Source organism: Athene cunicularia, assembly GCF_003259725.1.
Source record: "Athene cunicularia isolate RWA chromosome 1 unlocalized genomic scaffold, athCun1 chr1_part1, whole genome shotgun sequence".
Lineage (NCBI taxonomy): Eukaryota > Metazoa > Chordata > Aves > Strigiformes > Strigidae > Athene > Athene cunicularia.
The window spans coordinates 111,312,652-111,336,185 of NW_020799091.1; the positions used below are offsets into that span (position 1 = coordinate 111,312,652).

Here is a 23,534-nt window from a genome sequence, read left to right on the forward strand (position 1 = left end):
TTTTTTTTTTTTTTTTTTTTTTTTTTTTTTATTTTATGGTAAATGAATGTTACCTATTCCATGCCTACCAACTGATTTAATAAAAGATTTTAACTCTGCCTACAAATTGTCTTACATTATAACAGGAACTTAATCAGAATCATAGAACAGTTGAGGTTGGGATAGGCCTCTCAAAATCTTTTAAACTCCTGGTCAAAACACACTCAGTTGTGAAGCTGTTGTTAGAGGTGTACTAAATTTAGACACTAAAAATAAGTGTCAGAATGTTTTCCATTTGTATTTTAAAAACATAGAATTCTTAGAATAAAATTAAATAATCAGGTGGTACAACAGAATATTCTTTAACCAAGCTCATGAACTACAGTCAGGTAAATGTAGTGAACAAAGCCAAGTAACTGCTGACAACTGTCTTCTATAATCATGCCGTGTTAGTAATTCTGATGATCTCTCTTAAACCCAAATGGATAGGATGACTAATAATCTGTTTTAACTGTCATTAATAGCACAAAGCTGTTAACAATAAGAAGGAGGTAAGGTTTTTTGATTTGGGATATTTTCATTGCAGATAACTGGTTTTAAATGAGTAAAAAATATAGGGAACTCTTTCAGGACAGCACTCAGTTTAGTTTTCTGCTTTACTCTTTTTTATGTAGCTGAGTTGAGAATTGGCTCAGGAAGAAGCTGGGTTGTTTTCTTTTTTTTACTATGTGAACTATGAATATAGCTGTAACTTCTATTCATAGAGTACAGAAACTGTGGACAAAGTAACTCAGAAACACACATTATCCTGATGAGGCTGCAGATGGCAACTCCTGAAAGCCTGGGGGCATGTGAGAATATTGAATCTAACTTGAAATGCATTTACTCGCATCCCTGTTATAGGGGTTTTGCAACCTGTTTGTAGTCAGTGTTGCCGCCATCACTTCTTTGCGGGAGCAGAGGAGTGTGAGAGAGGTTGAGGAAACGTGTGCCCTTGCTCTAAAAATGAACGGGGGCACTGGGCAGTATGGCTTGGTTTCTCCTGACTGCGCTTTGCAGTAACTGGAAAGAAAGAAGCATCAGAAGCAGTGTGCCCATTCTCAGTACCCTCACTGAGAAATTCCAGTGACACCTCAGTAGTCAGGGATTTTCAGCCTTGATTCCTTACTGATGAGTGCCTTACCAGTGGCGGTGTGGAAAGAATCGATAATGCAGCCACCTGGATTTCAGGTGTAGGTCAGCTGCCTTTTGGTTGCAGTTCTCTGCAGACTGTCCTCTGAGTTACTCTATTGCAAAGTACGAAAAATTTTCATCTGGAAATATGACATGATCCTGTACTTCACGTGCTTTATTGGTTTAATGTTAATTTACTCACCATTTCTTTTTAATAGTGGTGTTTGTTGTTTGTGGGAAGATATATTTATAGGTCTTTGTGGTTTTGAGCAACGTTGCTAAAACGTAGCAACGTAGCTTCTGCCAAAAGGTGTTAATACTTTTTTCTGGTTTATATTTTGGGGTGTGTGTATATATATATATATATATATATATATATATATGAATGAAAATAGGTGCCAAAAAAGTGATCAGGATGTAAATCTATTCGACATCACCTTTGATAAAACTCTGAAGTGCTCCTTTAGTAGTTTATAACTAAGCATGCACCAAGAAACCTATCTTCCATGGGCTTTTCTTGTCTTCATGATAGACATACTGTGAAGAATTCTGAAATGTGTTGTCTAGAGCTGTAAGTTTTCTGCTCAGTATCTGGATAATGAAAGAACAGTCTAATTCTGTGCAATTTTTTTTTTAATGGCTTTCCAAAAATGTGTGCTTCCTTCCACTTTCCCTCCTTTTTACTGTTTTTGCTGGATCGATGGCTTTTATTCATGTTTTCTAAAGTTTTAGTTTATTGAAGTGTTTGGACACAAAGGAAGGCATAGTCGTATTACAACAGGAAGTAATGCATACCTGTTATGCTGCCTGTGCCCCAACATGTTTTAAACAATTGTGACTCTTTTTAGCAATTAAGTGTAAGTATATGGCAAGTATGCAATTTACATTTTCCATGTTTTCCAACACCTTTTTTTGCATAATGTTCTTTCTCTGATCTCTTCTCAGTTACACTATCAAAGAAAACAAACAAAAAAAAAGCATCAGTATAGGAATTTCAAGAAGATAGAAAATGTAAAATTCCATGTCTGCATTTCCTTGTATTGGCCAGTTTGTCATCCTCACTTTTATTTACTGCAAATGACTTTGCATTAAGTGGGTAAAATTGATGATGGTGTAGTCTTCTGGAGTTAGACTAGATGAAAGGTATTTAGTAGTAAGTAGTTGGAGGGAAACTTAGTTCTGCATTTACTTTTCTGATGGCATTGTAGCTCTTCACATGGTAACACAGGCACTGCCAGACTGGGTCAACCCATGGATTTCTCTAGTCTCATGCCCTTGGCAGTGGCAATTACGTTAAGAGGCGGGCCAGATACCATAATTCACCTATGAGTTTACAGTTATGTGATGAAGAAAATGTTATTAACAATAATATCCATGCTGTACTTGGGGCAGAAGGATTCTACTTATACTCTGAAGCATGAGATTTAATTACTCTTACATCATTGTCTTTGCTTACAAAGCTGCCAGTGTTGTTTATCATCAGAAATTAATCCAGCCCTTTTAAAAAGAAGCTTTAATATTTGTCTCAATGAACTTTCACAGCAGTAACTCCATAAATTAATTAAACACTGTCTTGGAAAAGTGGCTTCTTTTTGCAGTTGAATGTTTAGTGTCATTTCATAGAAGCAGATTTTTCACAGTTTCAAGAGAAACTGGATAGTTTTCATTATGCCCTTCATTATTTTATTATACTTTTCCCCAATTGATAAATTAATTGACTGATTGCATATATTGAGTTTTCTCCTCCCATACCCCCAGTCCCTTACCTTCTTTTGGACCACTTCAGTCCAAAATTAAATATGTAATAAGCCTATAAATGTTAGTAATCTTATGATCTATCTTAAGTAACTCTATTACTAATAGTGTATTTCTGATCTGTCTAAAGTATGTTCTGAAGCTGAAACTTTAAACTTCAGTCAAATTTAGCAAAATCACTGAGTTAATTAACTTTATCTTAAATATCTCCTGTTTCCAGATGCTGAAAGTTTTTGTGCTAATTTTATTTGTTTTTCATGTTAGTATTCATTTCTATTTATGAAACAAGGTATAGACTATCTCTTATACCTACTCTGTTCCCAATATTAACTCTAATGCATGTTATGTAATATTTTCAGATTAAAGATGCGAGGGTAGGGCAGTATGGGTTTTTCATATGCATGAAGTATAAAACAGTTCTAGTTATATATAGTGAAGGAATGTAGGTTGTAAGTAGATCCACGAAGAGAACTTAGTCCAAAACACAGCTGAATTGAAACACAGCAATGCAAAGAAATTAGTTTCATCTGCATCAGTTCCTTCATCTGACTCTCCAAGTAGTTGAAAATGTACTGATCCTGGCATAAAAGTGAGGGAGACTGTGCAAGTTGTCAGGGGATGGACAGAGGACGGGAACATTCACTCTAGATATATGGTCACTTAATTCAGAATGTGATTATGGTCTAAATAAATCTATATGTCTTTCTAAAATTTTATAGTTCCAATATGAAAAGGCTTAATGTTAAAAAATGTATCACGTCATGATGATTATCTTCTGGTATTTAATGCTCTTCATTACTATTATACTTTTATGCCCTTAATGTCTTCTCCAGTGCTCTGAACTTCATGTTTTTAAATTACCTGGGATCATTGTTAATATAGTTTTTCATAGACTTTTGATGACTGTGAACTCAGCCTGGCATTAAGCTTGAAGAGGACCTTCATCTGTCTGCCTTACATATAATTATATATGTATAAAAGACCCTGTATTTCTCAGTGGCAGATGGTTTACTCCTTTCAAAAACCTAGAATAACAAATTGTTTTCCATACTTGAATGAGCTATGCAGCTTTAGAAACATAATTCCCTGGTAAAGCTACAGGCTGCTTCTCAATTTTAGGGTGAAAGTGTGAAAAGGCATGTGGCAGTTTTGGGAGTAGAATCATGGCACTGACAGCCAGTGATCACTTTCCTGGAAGTTCACTTTTAGCTGAACTGATTCTCAGCATACGGATGTGAACAACAGATCAACCACACCTGTCACGAGCCAGACTATCTTATGGCTACTCCCTCTGCTTCTTAAGATACATTATTTTTTTTTCTTACTAGATTAACTCCATGAGGTAACTGTTTGCTATGACAGTATTGGTTACATATTGATCCCTGGATCTTAGCGTATGAGTCATCACTTCAGGTATCGAGTCTTTGGTTTTAATTGTTGCGAATACTCTGATAAAATTTCTTGGTTAATTTATTTTATTAATGATTTGCACTGCACAATAATCATCCATCTTAGATGATAAGTATATAATATGTACATATGACTACTGATAATTGCTGCATTAGAGGGTGCTGAAAAATGCGATTTCATCTAGCCAAGGTTGGTATCAGATTATATGGATCATTCTAGGGCTGTTTCTTTTTTTTCCATTTATTTTTCCTAAATCACTATTATTTTCTTTCAGTAATTTAATGGTATAATTATTGCTTGAATCATAGCCTACTAAAGTCAATAGAAATATCCCTTTCATATTCAGTGGGTGTTAGTTTTGTGTTTTTTTTCCAACAGCCAGCATAAATTGTTTCTTGCATGTACACCTTTTGCTTAAAATACTTCTTCAGTTGCAAGCTAAATACTGTTCATGTTGCACAGGTCAAAACCTTTCCCTTTCCCTCTCTCTTTGAATGTCAGATTACAGTTCTAATTGAAAGCCCTATAAAGTCAAAGTCAATGGAAAGACCTTTTTTTTTTTTTTTTAGTTAGAAGGCAAAACAAAAGGGAATAAAAAACTCCTATACTGAAAGGAAACAAAATGTCTGAATCTAGAAGGAACAATTATGTTACATAAAAAGGTTAACTTTTCAATGAATAAATGTATATATTCATATGCGTCATTGTAGAGGGAATCATTCATTACCTCCAACAAATTTTATGTTGGACTGTCATTTGAACGTACTTTATCTGGATATTACATAGTTCAATTTATGTAGAGGATAGTGAAGATAATTTCAGAACTATTTCTCATATGCTGAAACATGGAAGGTTGTGAAATATTTCCTCTGTGCAAATGATACTTTCATTTCCAGTTCCTGTGTTAGAAATGCAGAATACAAAAATATTGAGTCAAATACAGTTTTAGCACTTGTATGTTTGCATAGGTTGTTTCAGAGCCCAAATATTTATACTTGGTTTACTTTATGGTTGATACCCTCACACAGATCTAACACCAGTGTTTTACTTTGAGTGGCAATTTTTTGTCAACATTCTTTTTCTCTTTGTTTCTTTGAAGAGATTCTAATTTGAACTGATGATTTTAAACAATGTTCAGTATATAGTACTCGGAGCTCAGTATTGCTTGGTAGACAAAGTGCTGACTGTAGAAGCTGTTTGGGTTGTTTTTGTTTTTGTTTTTTTTCTTGAAAGTATTGTTATGAATTGTAACTTACCAAAATAATAGTTAATCAAAGAAAGTACCATGGTAATCTCTCTTCCTGGATGTGTACTTCCATTGTGGGTGAAAGCAGAACAGAGAAGGAAAGTGGAGTAAAATAAAGTGGTGGTCATGAACTACTGTTTGTGTAAGTTTCAAGAACTGTACCATGAACTACCATCTTTTCAATGCTGTTCTTTTCCTCTTAGAGCTACTTTCATTCTTACTGGAAATCAGTAGTAAAAGAACTGTGTATATGAGAATACTTTTTGCTGTTAATCTGCTGGTTGGCATTTTAATCAAGTATTTTCATGGTTCTCCAGGGAGGCTTTGCAATCATCTTGTTCTGGCATGAGTGTGCTGACAGCAGAACCAAAGGTGGGTATTTTCAAGCTCACTCATATACTCGCATAGAGCACTTCAGCTGGCACAGTCTAGACCAGACTTCATAGTGAAATAAGAGAACCAAGCCCTTGCTTTGTATTTGCCAGCAAAGTGCCGTGAACACCTCAATGGCTGTAGAAGTGGTAATACTTAGTGGCAGACCTTGTTCTGTAAGCATCTGGAGAAAGCACCGTATTTTCTGATTACTCTATTGGATGAATAAATGACAGCTTTTAATGAGGTCAAAAGTGGTGAATCTCATTCACCTCATATCATCTGGACATAATATAGGGCCACTGTGGAAAAGTGGGATTGAGACACATTTATTATAGAGAGGCCTGAAAACAAGAAATCTCTTAACACTGTTTAGTTCATGTTCTCTGAGAAGCAATTATCTTTCATCTCTTAGCAGGCAGTGTGTCACAGTGCTACGCCTGTCTTGGTATGTTCTCTGACTTCAGAACAATATTATCAAACCCAGTTTAGGGATTTGTATAGTTTTGGTTAATCTGTTCTCTTAGGCAGACCTGATGCATGCATTATAATGCTAATGTTTGTTGTTTACCATATTATTATTTGCCAGTTTACAGAACATTACTTAACAATTCAACCAAGATTGTAATAGAAAGCTAAACTATATATACAGAAAAACGTTTTTTATAGTGTGTGTGTGTGTGTGTGTATATATATATATCTATCTATATCTATATGTATCTGGAATGATTATCAGTTAGCTAGTTAACTAGAAAGAGAGAAGGCTGCTGAGATTTTCCCAAACAGAACAACCTTATTATCCTCCCTTAAAAAAAAAAAAAAAAAAAAAAAAAAAAAAAAAGTTCATTACTGTTGTCTTCAGAACATGATATGGCCCTACAGTATTTTCTTGGCATATTTGCTTTTTATATGTAAAATTTGACAATGTGTTATACAAAGTTCAACTTTATGGTTCTGTTAATAAAATATCCAATCAGACTAACTAAACTTGCAGTCAGCTACTGGTTTTGCTTTGCCAGTGGTACTGGATTTAATAATCTGATAGTCTGATTGTGCTAATCCCATGCTTTCCCAAATGTAATGTTATTTAAGCATCACATGCCATGGGAATTATAAAAGCAAGGAATTTGCAGGAGGAGTTCTTACTGAATATGAATATAAATATTAGAATGTAGCACTGTGTAATTAAAACCATTTAACATTAAAACATTTTTTTTTTAATTCAAATGACAGTTTGATCTTTTGTCACGACAGCATTTATTTTATTTTTAAAATAATGAAGGAATAGGAAAGTTACCTTTTGCCATGGTAAAAGCATAACCAAATATCTCTGAAGCACAACTAGACAAAATAACACTGTAAAAGTTCATTTTTTGACACTCTTGCATCTCATCAATCCAAATTATTGTTTTCCTTTATTTAAATAATTCTAACATACAGGTTCTTTGCCATTGTTTAGTTGTAAATCTAATAATATGATTGGGATTGCTCAATAATCTTCTGTCTCAGGCTTTTCTTCATTTCTGATTCATTGTGTCTATTATTAAACCCAGCTGTTGATGTTTTTGAACAAACTGATTTCTGAATTAACTCTGCATTGTGTCCTATAATAACGCCACTTCTGAATTATCATGGGCTGCTCCCAATTTACTTTTAGATAATTAAAGGCTGTCTTTATTTCTATCCAAGTTGCCTGTTTTATTTCCCAGAACACAAGGATGTGATTTCATTCATGCTGCTCTAGGGGTCTGAAGTTGATAATCATTTTTCTACATCTGCCCTCATCAGTGTCATCTTCCAATATATGATGCTCCAGCGTTATTCCTTGGCTTTACTCATTAGCATTCATCGTGTTGGTGCTGTGTTGTGCTAGTCTGTCACAAGCCGCTCCCTGTTGTTTTCCTGAGAAGTCTGTACCTTCATGCTGTGGAGTAGCCTTGCTTTCTAGAGTACATTCCTCTTCTTTTTATTAACTTATTCGCATAAACTCTTTCTATATCAAAATTAGTAATACCTTAAAATCATGCATTGTCTAAATACTTAAATAGATTGCATGTGAATGAAATATCAACATCTTTGGGATCATCATAGTGTATCTCCTGTATAGCACATATACTAATTACTAAAATAAATTTAAGGACGTTAAAATTAAGACCAGAATATAATATATTTTGGATAGCTAATTCATAGGGTTTTGTTTTCTGCAAAGTAAACTGATATATTTTTTATTTAAAAAATAAATAAATTTAAAACAAACAAACAAACAAACAAAACACGATGTACTTCAGATGTAAAGACTGACCTGTGACATGCTTCCATATGGGATCACACATAATATCTAATTTCCTTCTCTCACCAGCTCATCCCATTGCTAAATACAATAGGAAGACTCTAAAACAAAACAAAAAAATATGGGGGGGAAGTAGGGGATTTACAGTAAACTCCCATGACAATTAAAAAGAAATACCTTGTTTATCCCCATTAAAGTTCATAAAGAAAGGGCATTTGGGGCTTTTAGTAGTCTTTTTGAAATTAGTATTAACTTCAGTTTATGACATTTGCATTTATTTACCCTTGGCAAGAACAATAATTTTAATCTGATCGAAGTGCTTTTTTTCCTGCCAAGGTGAAATCCCTGTAACTTCTTCCACATTTAATAATCGTGATCTTTATGGACTGGTTCCTTCCATTTGTTATTTTTTGAGGGACTTCTTGTGGTACTTTTAAATGTAGTAGTAAAACTGAGCAATGGACATGGCAAAGAATGATCCTCATGTTACTAATAGGCAGGATTAATAAAGCAGGATAAGAAGTACAAGGCACGTTATCTATTTGCTAAAAAATGTAGTGGCAAGTTCTTCGAGGTTAATGTTGCCTTCACAGAGTGACTACTTTTTACATACTTGGTTTCATGTACCTGTGTACGATTAAGTGAAATCTTTGAACTGGTGGCAGTGTGTTAAGTTTCTGTTCACTTCATTACTTGATATGCAGGACTTTATCATACCTCAAGAGGCAGCACTGTTAAGATGCTGTGTAAAATTTTCAGACAGGTGCTCAGGTACTCTAACAAAAAAAAAGCATCTTATTTATGATGTGTCAAATTACTGTTCTGAGAGTAGACCTTTTAGGTTGTATTCAGCCTTTAATTTGACTGAATTTAAATAGCAGAAAACACCTTTTAGTTGGAACTTGGCTTGCATATTATATCTCTCATTTCAATGAAAAACATTCAGATGCAAATACGGTTTGTTTGGACTGAGTACAAATGCCACTATCATGACTGATGAAGGCTTTTGATCACACATCTACAAACTGAAACCTTAAAAAGGAAGAGGCTATTTGGACTGGCATCTGCAGTGCCATGAATTATTTAGTTCCCATTATTCATAAATCTTTTGAAGAGACGGCTTATGAGGTTTTTAAGGAAGAGTAGTCATAGTTGTGTTGCCAGTTTCTATTTATGCTGTGGCTGACTGCATGTGCAAACTTCTTCTAAACTGCAAGAGTTGTACTGAATATGAAAGAGGTGTGTGTACAAACTTCTCAGGAATGGCCCTGAAAGGTTTTTTTTGTTTCCTAGGATAAAAAGGGGGATGCATCTGTTTTTATCGTCTGCTTTGGTGTGCTCCAAGAGGTGGGCAAGGCAAAAACATGTCAGTGTAATTTGGTGATCTACCCAGTTAGCTGCTGGGGACCTGGTTGAATCTCACAGAGACCACGTTCACAGCTGGAGTTTTTTCTGCCACTCATTCACTGAACTATGAATCTCTTTTGGCTGTGCTTAGATGGCGAAACAAGAATAGCAGTACCACCCTTGTTTTTGCATTCTTTTGCTCAGAATCTTTTATTGTGTGATGTTTTTTGCTACAAGCTGGTGACATTTCAAAATATTTCTTCTATTTCCAGCAATGGCTGAAACTAAATACTACATATAAACACTATTCTGCTATAAAGGTGGCTTGTGTGCTTGTTTAGCTTATCATAATCGTGTAATAATGCTGTCTATAAGATGCATGTTGGCAGAGGTGTCAAGGAATTAGTTGGAAATACCCAATAGTAACTATTAGCACTCCCAGACTAGTTTAGTATTTGGGTTTTTTTTCCTTTTTTTTTTTTTTTTTTTTTATTTTATTAGTATGGTTTCCATTTGCATTACTAAGGAATACTTTGGATAATTACTTGTCTGGTATATGTTCTTCCAGGATGCTATAAAACTCATGGATCGAAATACTGTAAAGACTCAAAATGTAGTAGTTGTACAATTCAGAAATGTACAGTGTTCACAAATCACTTCTTCACTACACAACTTTTTTCATTGTAGGAATAATAAGAATATTTTACTTCAGAAGTCATAACTAAGAGAATTACCCAAAGAATTGCATCATTTCCTGTAAAGAGTCACTTTGACTATACTTAGTTTCTTTAATTTCCTAAGATAATATTCAAAAGTTTCTCAAAAACATTCCATGAAAGTGTTCTTATCTTTAAGTTTTCAATTGACTGTACACAGTACTCTAACTTGATTTTACTCACTGTTGTTCAAATGTACCAAAATGCATTATACTTTACAGGCAGTAACGTATGTGTATACACACGCTTTTATATGTTATATTGTATATCATTCGTATATGTATATCTCACACATATATTGCTTTATATATTCTTTTCTAGAATATAATAATGGATGTTATATATTATACAAAGCTATGGATATTGAATGAGTAAGTTTATATAACATATACTATGGTTATCTTATATGAAAGAATGTTAAAATAATATATATCCAATATCTAGTATATATAATATGAATTATACAATATAACTTGCATATATTAAATATATATAAAAATAGGTATATATTCACTGATGTGAATGGAAAAAGAGATATGAGAAATGAGAAGTGCAAGAAGCATGCTTATTTGCTATATATAAGAAAGGTTTGATTTTTTTTTTTAAGATGAGTAATGTAGCAACCTTGTGGCAGTGTTGGAAGGAGCATAGGCAGAGACCATCATAATGACAGTAAGGAAGTAATTATTAATAGGATATGAAAACTTTCCTGTCATGTTATTAAGCATTCATTTACAGTTATTGTAGAATCTTAGTCTATCTCCTTATATATTTTATGTCTCATCGCTTCAGAAATAATTTCTCAATAATGAAATGATGAAAATACAGGTGACTGGAATTTGAAATTTAGAGATTTCTATAATAGTATGTCTCATACTCATTTGGTTCTCTGAGCTTACTGATCTGGATCTTTGAATTTAATCTTCTCCCCTTCTTTATGCTTAATCTTGGCTTTTCTTCCTCTTCTGTTTTCATTTTTTTTACCTCCCTGGTTTTTCATTTTTCTTGTTGACTTTGAACAACTTTTGGCAGCTCTCATTTTTATTCATCTTAATATGTTAGCTTGCTAAATTTCCTAGACTCCATTTTTAAAGATCCTGTGCTACCTACAAGCCACAGTGTTTCAGTGTTTTCATTTTCATTCCACCAAAGCAGCAGAGACTTGGAGAATGCTGTTTTTCTCACTTCATTTATTTCTAGCAGTCACTCAGAAGCTCTCATTTGGTGCTGTCTCTACAGTGGACCATATACCTTCATTAGTGTGTCTGCTTGCAGGTGCATATACTTTGTCTATGTACACATACCGTGGTAAAGATGTTCTCTAATAAGTCCTTATTTTGATGACTTATAGGCAGAACTGAGCAGTTCATTAAATGCATCTGGTCTGTTTTGGAGGTATAGCCAGCATATACATCTAAAGACCAAGAGTGAAGGCCCTAGTACAGAACAAAGCTGTGACAACCACCTCAAGAACTCAAGTAAGCAGCCTGTGGGTGTTCTTGTTGGACTGGAAAGCTGTGAGCCACCCCTTCTGAAACTAACTCAGATGAAATGCAAACTGAAGCAAGTTTAAATATAAGTGTAATTTTGCAATGTTAATTGCTGACAACCAAAGCAGAGATTTTCAGCCCATCAGTTTAGTCCCCAGTGTTAAAAATCGTTTTGTTTTGTTTTTTTTTTTCTTGCTGCAGAAAGCTTCCAGAATACACGTTCCCTCACACATAGTGCTTCCATCTTTTTATCTACCAACTCATTATGCATATTATTTCATGTAGTAAAGAAAGAGTGATATGGAGAGCCAGGACTACTGATAGCTGCTCTAAATGTAGATCAACTCTTAAATGAAGCTTGCCTACAAACAATTTCAGTAGAGTGGCAATATAATTAAAGGAGGAATAGAAATGTTTTCAATGCTCAGATCAAAGAAAATTTGGGCTCAGGACAATATTAAGAGTATCCTATTTGGAACAATTATAGCTTCTTTGAAACTATTTTTATTTTTGTAAGCTTCTTTAACAATGTTTTAAATTCTGAATTTAATACCACTTTCTTTTCTGCCTGAAAAACCTAATGGTTGTTTTATGAGTTTTCAAATTCTGAATATTCATGTGTATGCTTTTAGATTCTGAATATTCATTCCTCCAGTCTTTTGCTTACGAGAACTATTGTTTTTATTTCTTTATACAAGAGGGTAGGGGTTGGGTGTAAATTCTTAAGTCTGGAATTTGTGACTTGTTTGAATTTGTGAGTTTTCAGATGTAGTTTTCATAACTGTGGGAAAGCTGTATAACAGCTAACAACTTTTACTGCATTAGTTTGTATATTCAACACATACATTTAAAACCATAGCAGGAGATACAGGAAATGAAGTGGGTTTTAATTTAATGCATATAGTCAGGTAAAATTTCAAACACGCAATGAAAGATGGTGTGAGGTCAAAGAGATGTATAGTAAGGATGAAATTTATCTCTGGAAGTGCATCCCTACAAAAACAATTTCTCATTTACATGTCTCACCCAAGCTACAAAATGAAGTCTTGCTCAGTAAGTCTTGCCAAGGTAACTTTTCACCTTAACAGCACTAGACAGCATCAAATTGGATATTAGTTGGCAAAATGGATTGGCAATGAGTCTTTTCTATTTCCAGCACTGAAGTCCTTTTCTTTAAAGCCAGATATAATAAAAAAGATAGTACTGAGCCTCATTTTTGGTATGATTATGAATTGCAGATGATAAATTACAGTCAAATATTTGAACATTGGGTATAGTATACAGTCTTAGGGTTTTGTTTTTTTTCTTACAGTTTACCTGTGTTTCTTGAACTGTCAGAAAAATGTAGGAAAATGGGAGTAAATAGCATTAAAAAAAAATAAAAATGAAGAGTTCTGGTTTACTATTACTTTTCTAGTAGAAATATGATCAAGTTGAAAGATTCACTTTAAGTTCCCCATCACCCAAACTGGGTGGAGATGCAATAAATAATTCCTATGGAAAGCAGTGTATCATCTTACTTTGTTTCTGAGAATAAATGACTAAGTATGTATTTGAAACTGAGTCGTTTGTGTGTTTAGTGCTACTTTAGCATAAGTTTTAGTTTGTTCTTTAGGGGTCTTAATAAAACACCATGGTTGATTTGCTATTACATCTTCACCACTTCTAACATAAAGAGATGAATTATGTTTTTAAATTTTTATTACTGTGTACATAAGTTTAAATATTTTTAATTTGCTTTGATAAATGGAGAATTGCTGAGAAAAATGTTTCATTACTCTTCAGAAAGGAATGCATATTTTTAATATGTATAATATGATCATTTATTAGTTAAAATAAAGTTCACCAGCTACTTACCATCACATCCAAATAGCTATTATTATTATTTATATATATATAATATATATAAAATAATAATATATATAATAATTATATATATATATATATAGTCTCTCAATTGTGAGGGTATTTTAATGTCTCTAAATTACCCTGTAAGCCTCACTAGTTCCAAAGGGATCATGTTGTGTAATATTGAAATCTAGTCTAGAAGGTCTCAAGAGGAAGCTACTCTCTAGAAGGTCTCAAGAATAATGTCTATAATATATCATGTCAAGACAAGGCGGAAAGCTTTTCGCTGTATTTCCTGACATGACAACTGCAGTGAGTATAAGTGGTGATGAAGAAAATTCTGTGTAGAATTTTTAATGGTTGAATAAAATCATCACTGAAAAGTCATACCTGAAATTCCCGTTCTCCAACTGAAGAAGAGCTCAGATTTAGAACGTATTTACTGACATCCATTTAAACTTAGGAAAATCCTATTGATTGAGCTCTGCACTTGATTTATTATAGCATTTTTTTCATTAGTCTTTGTTAGTTACTCAAGTTTGTCTTCTAATATCTGAGAAAGCCTAAATTTATAATATGTGGTGAATTTTTTTAAATTTATTTTTCTGTTCAAGGTCTTAATTCTTTATCCTTTAAGGTATGTGCTTGTTTCCATGTGCTTCAGTAGCTGTCCCAGTGACCCTTAATGCATACTTTATTAAGGAAACATTTCGTTCAGATAATCTATTATGGATGTGATGTAACACTTCTTAAACAGAGATCTCATGGGCTGTGATACTAAAAAAAATAACCTAAAGCAAACACACCAGGGATACTAATGTAATAAAAAACAGTTGCCTTCTCAAAACCTTCTTAGGGTTTGCAGTAGTTGAATTAGTTGTATGTAGAGATAATAATGCAAGGAGAACCTTAGCTGCTTGTCAGCCTACCTAGCTCCCTGCTCTTTATTATGTTTCTGATTTCTTGCTTGTTGTGTAAGGGCTTGTTTTCAAATAGAACTCTTAAAGCTTTTTGGGTTATCAAAACTGTGGACTGAGTGGAAAATAATGTATGTAAGCATAGTAGATTCAAAAAATGTCTATTTATAAAAATGCAGGATGAGCACATACAATTAAAAAACCCCACCAAAAACCTCACATTAGACATGAATGTCACAGGTTGCTCTTGGATTGAGCAAAACAGACAAGGCGTAGTTTGAGGTGTTTTGCATGCATTGATTTGCAGCTGTCAGAAGAAACATAAGCTCACTGCTTACAGCCTCATGTGCCCAGTAACAGTTACATGATGGCAGCCAGTTTGTGCCTAAGTAGTTTGCGAAGTGTATCCAATAGGGTCTTTTCCTTTCTACTCTTTCTGGAGACCTGACATAAACACAGAATCTGGGCAAGTATGTTTGTATGCATGTTTTGCATGATGAACAATTTTGATTGTGTGTGGTGCTGAATGAATATCAAAGCTTTTCCAATATTTCGTTTTGAAATAATGATAAAGGAGATCTGAGAGGAGAACTGAGTACATTTATCTCTGCCTGACATAACCACACTTAGAGCCTTGTCGAGGTTCTTCATTCTGATACTTCAGAGCTGGCTTTATACATACTTCTTAAAACATTCTGTTACCTTGATAAAATGTAATATGAGAATTGTATTTACTCTTGTTCACAAACTATATTACTTATTTGCAAGTGAAATTTGTGTGATGTTTTATAGAAACACAGCTTATGATGAAATTGCTTACTTGCAACTTGCATTGCTTGTGGAAGTAACATGTCCAGCTGTATTATAACATGCGTAAAGTTGGCATTTGGGGGAAGGAAAATCATGTTATCTGGATACCTGTAAGAGGAGCCTTTAGGGCATGATTATACTAATCTTCTAGTTCCAGTATACAGTAGTACACTGTTATGTGTTTTCAGCTGCTAATGTGAATCAGCTACAGCTGGAATCCTGAACTCTAGTGATGTTTAGATCATCAGATGCTTCTGCTGATCTCCATCATGCCAGTTATAACGACCATCAAGAACAAAATTAGTATATTTATAGTCTTCACTATTTTATGATTAGTATGCATAATAAAAGTCATTGCATGCAATAATCTAGTTGCAGTTTTAAAATATTTAATATGTTTAGCAGCATATTAGAAAGTTTGAAAGATGCTTACAGTCATTTTAACTTTTCCATTCCAATATATGAATTGTTTCTCATTAGGTGGATTCAGTAATTACTATTTTACAAATCTATATTCTATTAGAAAAGGAGAGATTCTGAACACTGGAAAATATATTGTCATTACTGGGCATTGAATGCTAGAGTGATAAAAGTGGAGGGAAAACCAAAACGCTGGAACCCGTGCTCCTTCATCACATTTGCCTTTCAAAGTTTCACCAAGTAAAATTAATTGAATACAGTTTCTAGAGTTGCTACATCCTATACGGAAAAGTCTGCTTTTAAAACAACTTCTCTAAACACTGCTTTTTCTCTCAGAGCACAGTAAACATACAGCAGTTGCGGTTTTGATTTTCTGTTTGTCATTTAGTAACAGAACAGGTGACTATTATTGCCCTGCATCTGGGATCAGTTCACAGACTTGCTAAATACAGTAGTGTTTTGTCATTTGGGTCTGCGCGTTATCTTACATAGTTTATGTCTGGCTTGCCTACAGGTTTTATAGTTTGTGTGTAGGAGGGACATTAGGTAGAATGGATTAGCTTTGTTTAACAACAAGTTTCTTATCTATTTTTGGAGGGTTTTTTGCTAATTATGGGCTGAATGTAAACACTGAACACAACTGAAGTTCTTTATGACCTTGTTAATCTTGGATTTCAATGTCTGCTACTGCTGACAAGAATTATTATATTCTTCAATAGAAGAAATACAAAAATAATGCAGCACAGTATGTAACTTTGAGATAGTTTTGTACTTTATAGTTCGTCAACTAAGTGTTTATTCATGGAATTGGAGGGCTGTGTTAGTATTCAAGATGACCTTAATAAATGGGGGAAATAACTTTAAAGCAACAGAAGCTTTCAGAAACAAGGGTGAAGTCCTGTATCCATTAAGTATAAAATAAATATGTGAAATACAGAGAGGAGGACTGAGGGATCGTTGTGGCATTGAGCACAATGTGATGCTGTTCTCTTAGAGTCAAGTGCTGGTTTGGAGGGCACAGCCAATGGGCTGGGTGGAAGGCATTGTCAGTAATTATTCCACTTTGTACTAGTACAACTTTGGATGGGTATCTTGCCTGATTTGAGATCAGTATAGATAAATTGTTGAAAAAAAAAAAGGAAAGACAATAAAGAGGAAGTTGGATAACAAGAAAGTGGAAGAACATGATTGTTTAGGCACAGAAGAGAAATAATAAGTCTTTAAATTTGCAAAGGGTTGCACTGAAGAAGTATATGCTCTGGTTTTATTTATATCCATGGAAGGTATGAGAAGGGTTAAGTAATTAGGATAGTCTCCTGCATATGATGGTTAGATTATATGTCAGGAAAACAATTTGACATTGAGAGGACAAGTGTGCACTAAAACAGATTTACCTGGCAAACTTTTGAAGTCTCTGTCATCAAAAGTTTTAACAATATGTTAAACAATCTGTTAGGAGAGGTCCATGCTGCTTTAAACCCAGAGGATGCAGTAGTTGACCCTTTCATAATCCTTCCAAATTTGCATTTTTCTCCCCTTATCAATTATATCTTCAAGGATATGTTTTATCTTCTAAGAGGAAAAAATTACTCCAAATCTCTAAATAGATGCATAGTCCCTAGCATATAACATATATTCAACATGTATTATATTTTATACACCTTTAATGTTATAGTTGCGATAAAAGCAATTAATATTTTTTTAATGCAAAATCACATCATTTGTTTTGCAGACCCAGTTTATTTGTAGTTTTTCTCTTAAACCCTGAGGGAAAATAAGTATTAAATCTCAGAACCCACAAGGTTCTTGGTTTTTTTTTTTTTCGAAGATTGATCAATAAGTTTAGTAAGCAAAATATCTCTTTCTGAGGTAAATTACCTGATGTCAACTTAGGAACATGTTATAGATAGAATGGTGCAAAGATATAATAAATAATAGGTCATATGTTTTAATTCCACGTGCATGACCACACAGATCTTTAATAGTTATACAGATAAAGTGATAAAGACTTATCTAGGAATTATATGCATTCTGATTATATCTGTAAATGCCACTGAATGATGTAGAAATCTTCATGAGAAGAGAGTGCAGAACTTACTTATAAAAAGCATATTCGCTATAAAATGCAAAGGTATACCAGTAGGGGCAATCAAATGAGAGGTCAGAAAATCAGAAGTAAACAAGCTTAGTCATGAGGATCTATCTACGTTTTTTTGAACTGTATCCTAATTTAAAATAAATCCTAAAGTCCCATGTTTCTCTGTCATCTGTTGGCAGCAATGTCTTTCTGAATGCAGGAAATTTAAAATTCCACTGTTATCAGGTGATGATGGTGGTTTCGTTCTCCTTCAGTGGCTTTTGGAAAATGGTGCTGTTGAAAAGGAGGTGGTAAAGCATGCTGCTTTACAGCACATACTAGTATCTTTGCTTTGAACTGGGTCTCTTAGACTACAGGTGCCTAATAATTTGCATTTTTCTCTGGAGAAAATGATCCTGATAAGCCTTCTGTCACACAGAGCAGCTCTTCCAGTCCAAGAATCAGAGCTGGCAATTAGGTGACCTAAATGATCAGTGATAATCCATCAGTTTATCCAATGGAAAAAAAAAGATGCAGTTGTCACCATCATCATCATCAAATTAAAAAGAAAATTCTAAGTTTAAGTAGTCTAAAAATAACTAATTTTCTTTTGAAAATTAGAAACCTGCATTATATGTTGGGAGTGTTGGGGAGAGGGGTTGATTTGGGTTTGGGGTTTTAGGGGTTTTATGTATGTTTCTTCTTTGATAATTTTTAATATTCTATGATTGCAAAATGTTTTAAGACTAGAGTAAAAGTACAGATGAATAAATATGTCCATCCTATAGACTGTTGATGTCTTAATCTTTTATTGAAGATTAGAGGACCTCCGTATTTGCTGGAACTGTAGGTTACTGTATTCAGGAGAAAATCAGTGCTATGTGCTTTACGAGTGTGACTTTCATATTGTTTCTTTTCTTGAAAAGACCTGTTTAGTCACTATAACATTTAAATATTGTATTCTAGCTGTGTTCTTAGTACATGTAATAGGTGAAATGAGAACAAGACACTGACCTCAAACCTTTCACTTTTTGTATTTTCTTTGTCCTTATTTTCTGAAATAAAAGGCTAGGTAAGCTGGACATCTGGAGGAAATAGATTTTCCCTTTTTTATTTTTATTGAGCTATTGAAGTAACTGGAAGGGCATGTTTTTTTCCAAAGACAAAAGACAAAACCCCAAATCGAATAATAAATCACATGTAAGAGAAAAATAAAATAAATGCTATATCAAATCTGTCTAAAAATGTCCACAAAATTGAACAGCATAGAGACAGCTGAGTGTGGAGAAAATATTGAACAACTTGTAGCCACCATTTATCAAAGAATGTAATTTAACAATTTTGGCATACAAAAAGCAAGAAGTCAGAAAGATATATCACAGAAAAATAAAGCACAATATATTATTGATATTTGAGAGCAAGGGTATATTACAGTTTTTGAAATTTGAATCCAGCTTTTTACATTCAGGCAATGATTTTTAAAAATATTGTTTCAGCAGCCCAGCTACAGCAGAAATGCTTTTCTGATTTAAAAATGCCCTGAAAATCTTAGTGCTATGGAAATTAACTGCCATGATTTGGGACTTGGCACAATTGTCCTCTCCAGATCCCTCAGAGTGGACTCATCTGAGATCTCTGGCCTTGATTTCTTGCTGTTCTGTGATCCCCTCAGTTCCAGACCTTTCCCTAACAGCAAACCCTTTTCTTTTGTGTATGCTGTGACCATAAGAGTCTTCAGGAAGTAACATATTGTTTAATCTTGATAGAACTAAGGTTTTAGGGAAGAGATTTTTTTTTTCCTTAGTCTTACCTAGAAATCTAGTAGCACTGTCATCCCTTTCAGCCTGACTTTTGAGAATATGGTCTTTCTTCCCTCTTCATCTATCTTCTCTGATCTTTCAAATCTTCCCTAAATTCCAGTAAAGGTCACTGTTCAGACTTTTCTGTAGTATGCTTCCCTATCCAAAATCAGTTTCCTAGGAAAGACAAGGCAGAGTAACAAAAGAAAAATGCCCGTGTAAATGTGTTCTGTTTTTTAAAGAAAACCCTGAACATGGGGAAATACCAGAGGTCATTGCCTTTCCTTTATATCCATTTCCTGACTGACTCGTTAATTTAGCTAAATAAAGTAAGTGTTAGCCAAGTACAGTAAATTCCAGTTTTCAGATTACATTGAACCCATAAATTATTACTGGGCAGTCCTAATCCATTTCAATTGTATTATAAGTTTCAAATCAGTGTCCTACAAGTATACTACTTGGAGAAGTGAGAGACTCACTGCCTCAAAGAGCTTGTTTCTTTAGTCAGCAAGCAAGGAAATCTAGATGGGGAAAAAGAGAGTGTGTTATGTGAAATGCAGAGAATCAACTGACTTGCTGAAGACTTAAAGCAAATGTAGATCCTTTGACTGCAATGTTGTTTGGTGAAACCCACAGGTCTACTGTCACTCACTTCAGTTATCCCATATCTGGTGCTCTAACCAAGAGATCAGCATACCCCTGCTAAATTTCAGTCTTGATGATGCTCGTTTGAAACATTTATCTGTGCTTGCCTCCTCCTATGACTTTTTATGTACTAACAAGAAGAGGTGAATAAAAATTTTCAAACATATTTGATATAGGTTGAAAATTGTCTTCTCTTTAAACAGAGTGACAAGGAGAGTGAAGAGGGAATAGAGAAAAATTCTTTCACCTTTGGAAAAAGAAATACCAACCTCAATGATAACAATGAAAGGGAATTTTCCCTCATGCTAGGTATCAAAAAGATGGGTTATTGATGGAAACAACTCCAGCTAGTTCCCTTCAGTAGGCAGAATTATATTTTGAAAGACCATTTTCAGCTAATTTGGCTGTTGTGCAGTTTGAACTTTACGAATTGACTTGTAATTGGAACATGTTGTCAATGGAAAAACTTACAAGTATTGAACATGACATTTTTAAGAAGGTTACTGTCATCTAGTTCTCTATTAGTGGATTTGCAGAGAGTTTTAATTGGTCTAACAAGCTTAGTAACCTGTCCTACTTCCAATTATAATGTACAACCTCATTTATATCTTTTCTTTATTTACTGATACATGAGAGGTAATAATTCTCTGTCTAATGATTGTGCTTCAAAATAAAGCTGTCTAATCATAGAATGGTTAGATTCTTTAATATAGATGTATATATGAAACCATATACATAGGTTAATATACATATATATGTACCCATACACATAGATCATATACAATTTATATATTCATATATGTGTGCATGTATATTTATTCTGAATAATTCAAGTGCATAGATATTTTTTTCATATACATATTTATATCTCTCTCTATCTTTTTATTCTGAATTATTAATGTTAGTATAAAGTCTCCTGGTGCTTTTAAATTACCAGGGGGGCATGTTTCCTCCAGACTTTTCTTAAGTTTAAACAATAATTCTAGCTCGAAGTGATAATGTGTTCATGTAGAGGTACTTCTCAGGACTGAAAAAGAAGGGGAAGAATAAGAAAGCGAACTGGTTGATGAACTCAATGCATTCATTATCAACTTATATTTGCATGAAGGAGAAACTGTTCGCTTATTGTAAAATTAGAATGGCACCATTAATTTTGTTTACTACGCAAGAAATTTTTAGTGCATGTAAGATTTACTGGCCGTTTTGCAGGTGAATGTGTCTTGTTAAACAGCATTATGGAAAGAACCCTGCAGAAGCATCTGCATTTGTTGTGGCTCCCCAAAGCAGAGCTGTTCTGTAGACTAATGCCGATTTCAGACATCATGGGACTGCTTTTTTTTTTTTTTCTATTATTTTGTTTTCACTCTCCAGGATAATAATGGGAATGCAGAATGGTACATCTAGAAGTATAGGAGGGAATCAGTGAAGAAATTTTTAAAAAGGAAAATTAAAAAAAAAAAAATCAAACAAAGAAAAAAGAAAAGGAAATTTATAATTTTTTTATGCATTCATAAAGTTAAAGGTTTAATTTTTCAACAATTTATTCATATATGGCAACTTGGCCTTCACTGCCATACTCTCCTTACTTGTCTGCATAAAGACTGATCAGTGAGACCAGACCAGGAAGAAAAAAAAAACAAAAAAACAAAAAAAACCCCACCTAATTTAAAGCCTTTAGGTGTGAACAAGAGAAGCAAAGAGACCGAAATGGGAATTTGGTCTTTCTCCTTTTTTTCTGTTTTTTCGTCACAAGTGTAGCTGCCTTTGAACTGTTAATGCAATTCTGCCTTACAAGAAGAACTAGCAGAAGAGGAATTACGGGTTGTTTTTTTGTCTGAGGCACCCTTTTTTCTTGCAGGAATGCCTTTTAAGAGTGCACTTGAGAGCTTAAAGAGTTTTGGATAGTATCTTTTATGTAATTTTCATTCTGGGTTCTGATTATTATTGTGTATCAGCAACATTATCCATGAGCCTCAGAAAACAGAAAATAGTGATTCTGTTGATTTTGGTATCAGGGCAGATGTTAGCGGAATATTTTAAGCTCCCATTATTGTTTCTGTGACCCTGTTGTGCATTTAGAACTAGTAGTGTGAAACTGTGTTGCTTCAGGAGACTCAAGGAAAGCTGTAGTGTCTGTCCCCTTTTCTCTGACTTTGAACACTGATCCTGGTTAAAATACTGTCTGCTGTCTGCTCCTTTTGCTTTGTTGCTCTGTCAGGGTGCAAGAACAATCTGAAAGTAATGAAAAACAATGATCATATAGCAGAGATTATAAATAATTGGAGTACCTGCAGTTTAACTGTTTGTTTGCATCGGACACACATGAGAGTGTTTCAGGAAACAGGAATGTGGGAATGATGTAAGATTTAGGTACTTCAGAATGTACTTTTGGCAAGGCAAACTGTGCTGTAAGTTTTAGAATTCACAAATGTGTACATATGCTCTCACCTCCTTGTGATTAATGGTCCATGATTTTTCTGCATTCCTTGACATGCTTTTTGAGTGTGTTTTGTGATATATTTTCTAAATTCTCAACACGGGTTTTCTGACAGAATCATAGATCTGAACTATCTCATAGTACTGCAGTGTCTCAAATAAATAGGTCAAATAATCCTAGAAACAGTGTTTGTTAGCTTTGAATCAATAGTGATAAAGTTTCTCTGTATTTTTACTTGCTCGAACATCTGTCTAATCTATCTTTGTTCTCTTGTTCTTGTGCAATCTTTTCCTTGCTTCCAGTGGCTGCTACAAAGAACAAAGCTAGAGGTGAGTTTCTGCCTGCACTTCTTCAATTTGCATTGCATGGTTCTGCAGCCCACATATTTTCTCACAAGTTTTTTTCTTTATCTCAAAACCAAGAATAATATTTTCAGATCTGATGGTATAATAGATTACTTCTTTACAGTTTTGTAATTGCCCATAAGCATAGACTATTTTCATTGTTTATCAGTCATCACTACTCATACTCTATTTTGTTAATTGTTTTCATTTAGGAAGTTTTTAGGAAGAAGGTAAAACCAAGTGCATTGTAGTTAGATTTCTGCCTTGCATTATAGTAATGTAGGGATGTTGATGGCATTTTAATAAAAATGAAGATATTACATTCATATGCTCATAAATATGTAAATGTAATTTATATCTTCTATCTTTAGACATAGTCATAAATAACTGAACAGTGAACAATGAACATAAGTGTCTCCTAAACATTCCCTATCTTTTCACACTAGTATAAAATGATCA

At 33.9% G+C, this 23,534-nt stretch overlaps 1 protein-coding gene across 1 annotated transcript in view; it reads left to right on the top strand.

The window, feature by feature from the left end:
• The window catches only part of CADM2 (cell adhesion molecule 2), a 359,573-nt gene that overhangs the window by 86,922 nt on the left and 249,117 nt on the right, over positions 1-23,534 (top strand). Inside the window, exon 2 of the mRNA XM_026868442.1 lies at positions 23,034-23,060. Within this exon, the coding sequence (XP_026724243.1) occupies positions 23,034-23,060 (27 nt within the window). The remainder of the gene's footprint in view (positions 1-23,033; positions 23,061-23,534) is intronic.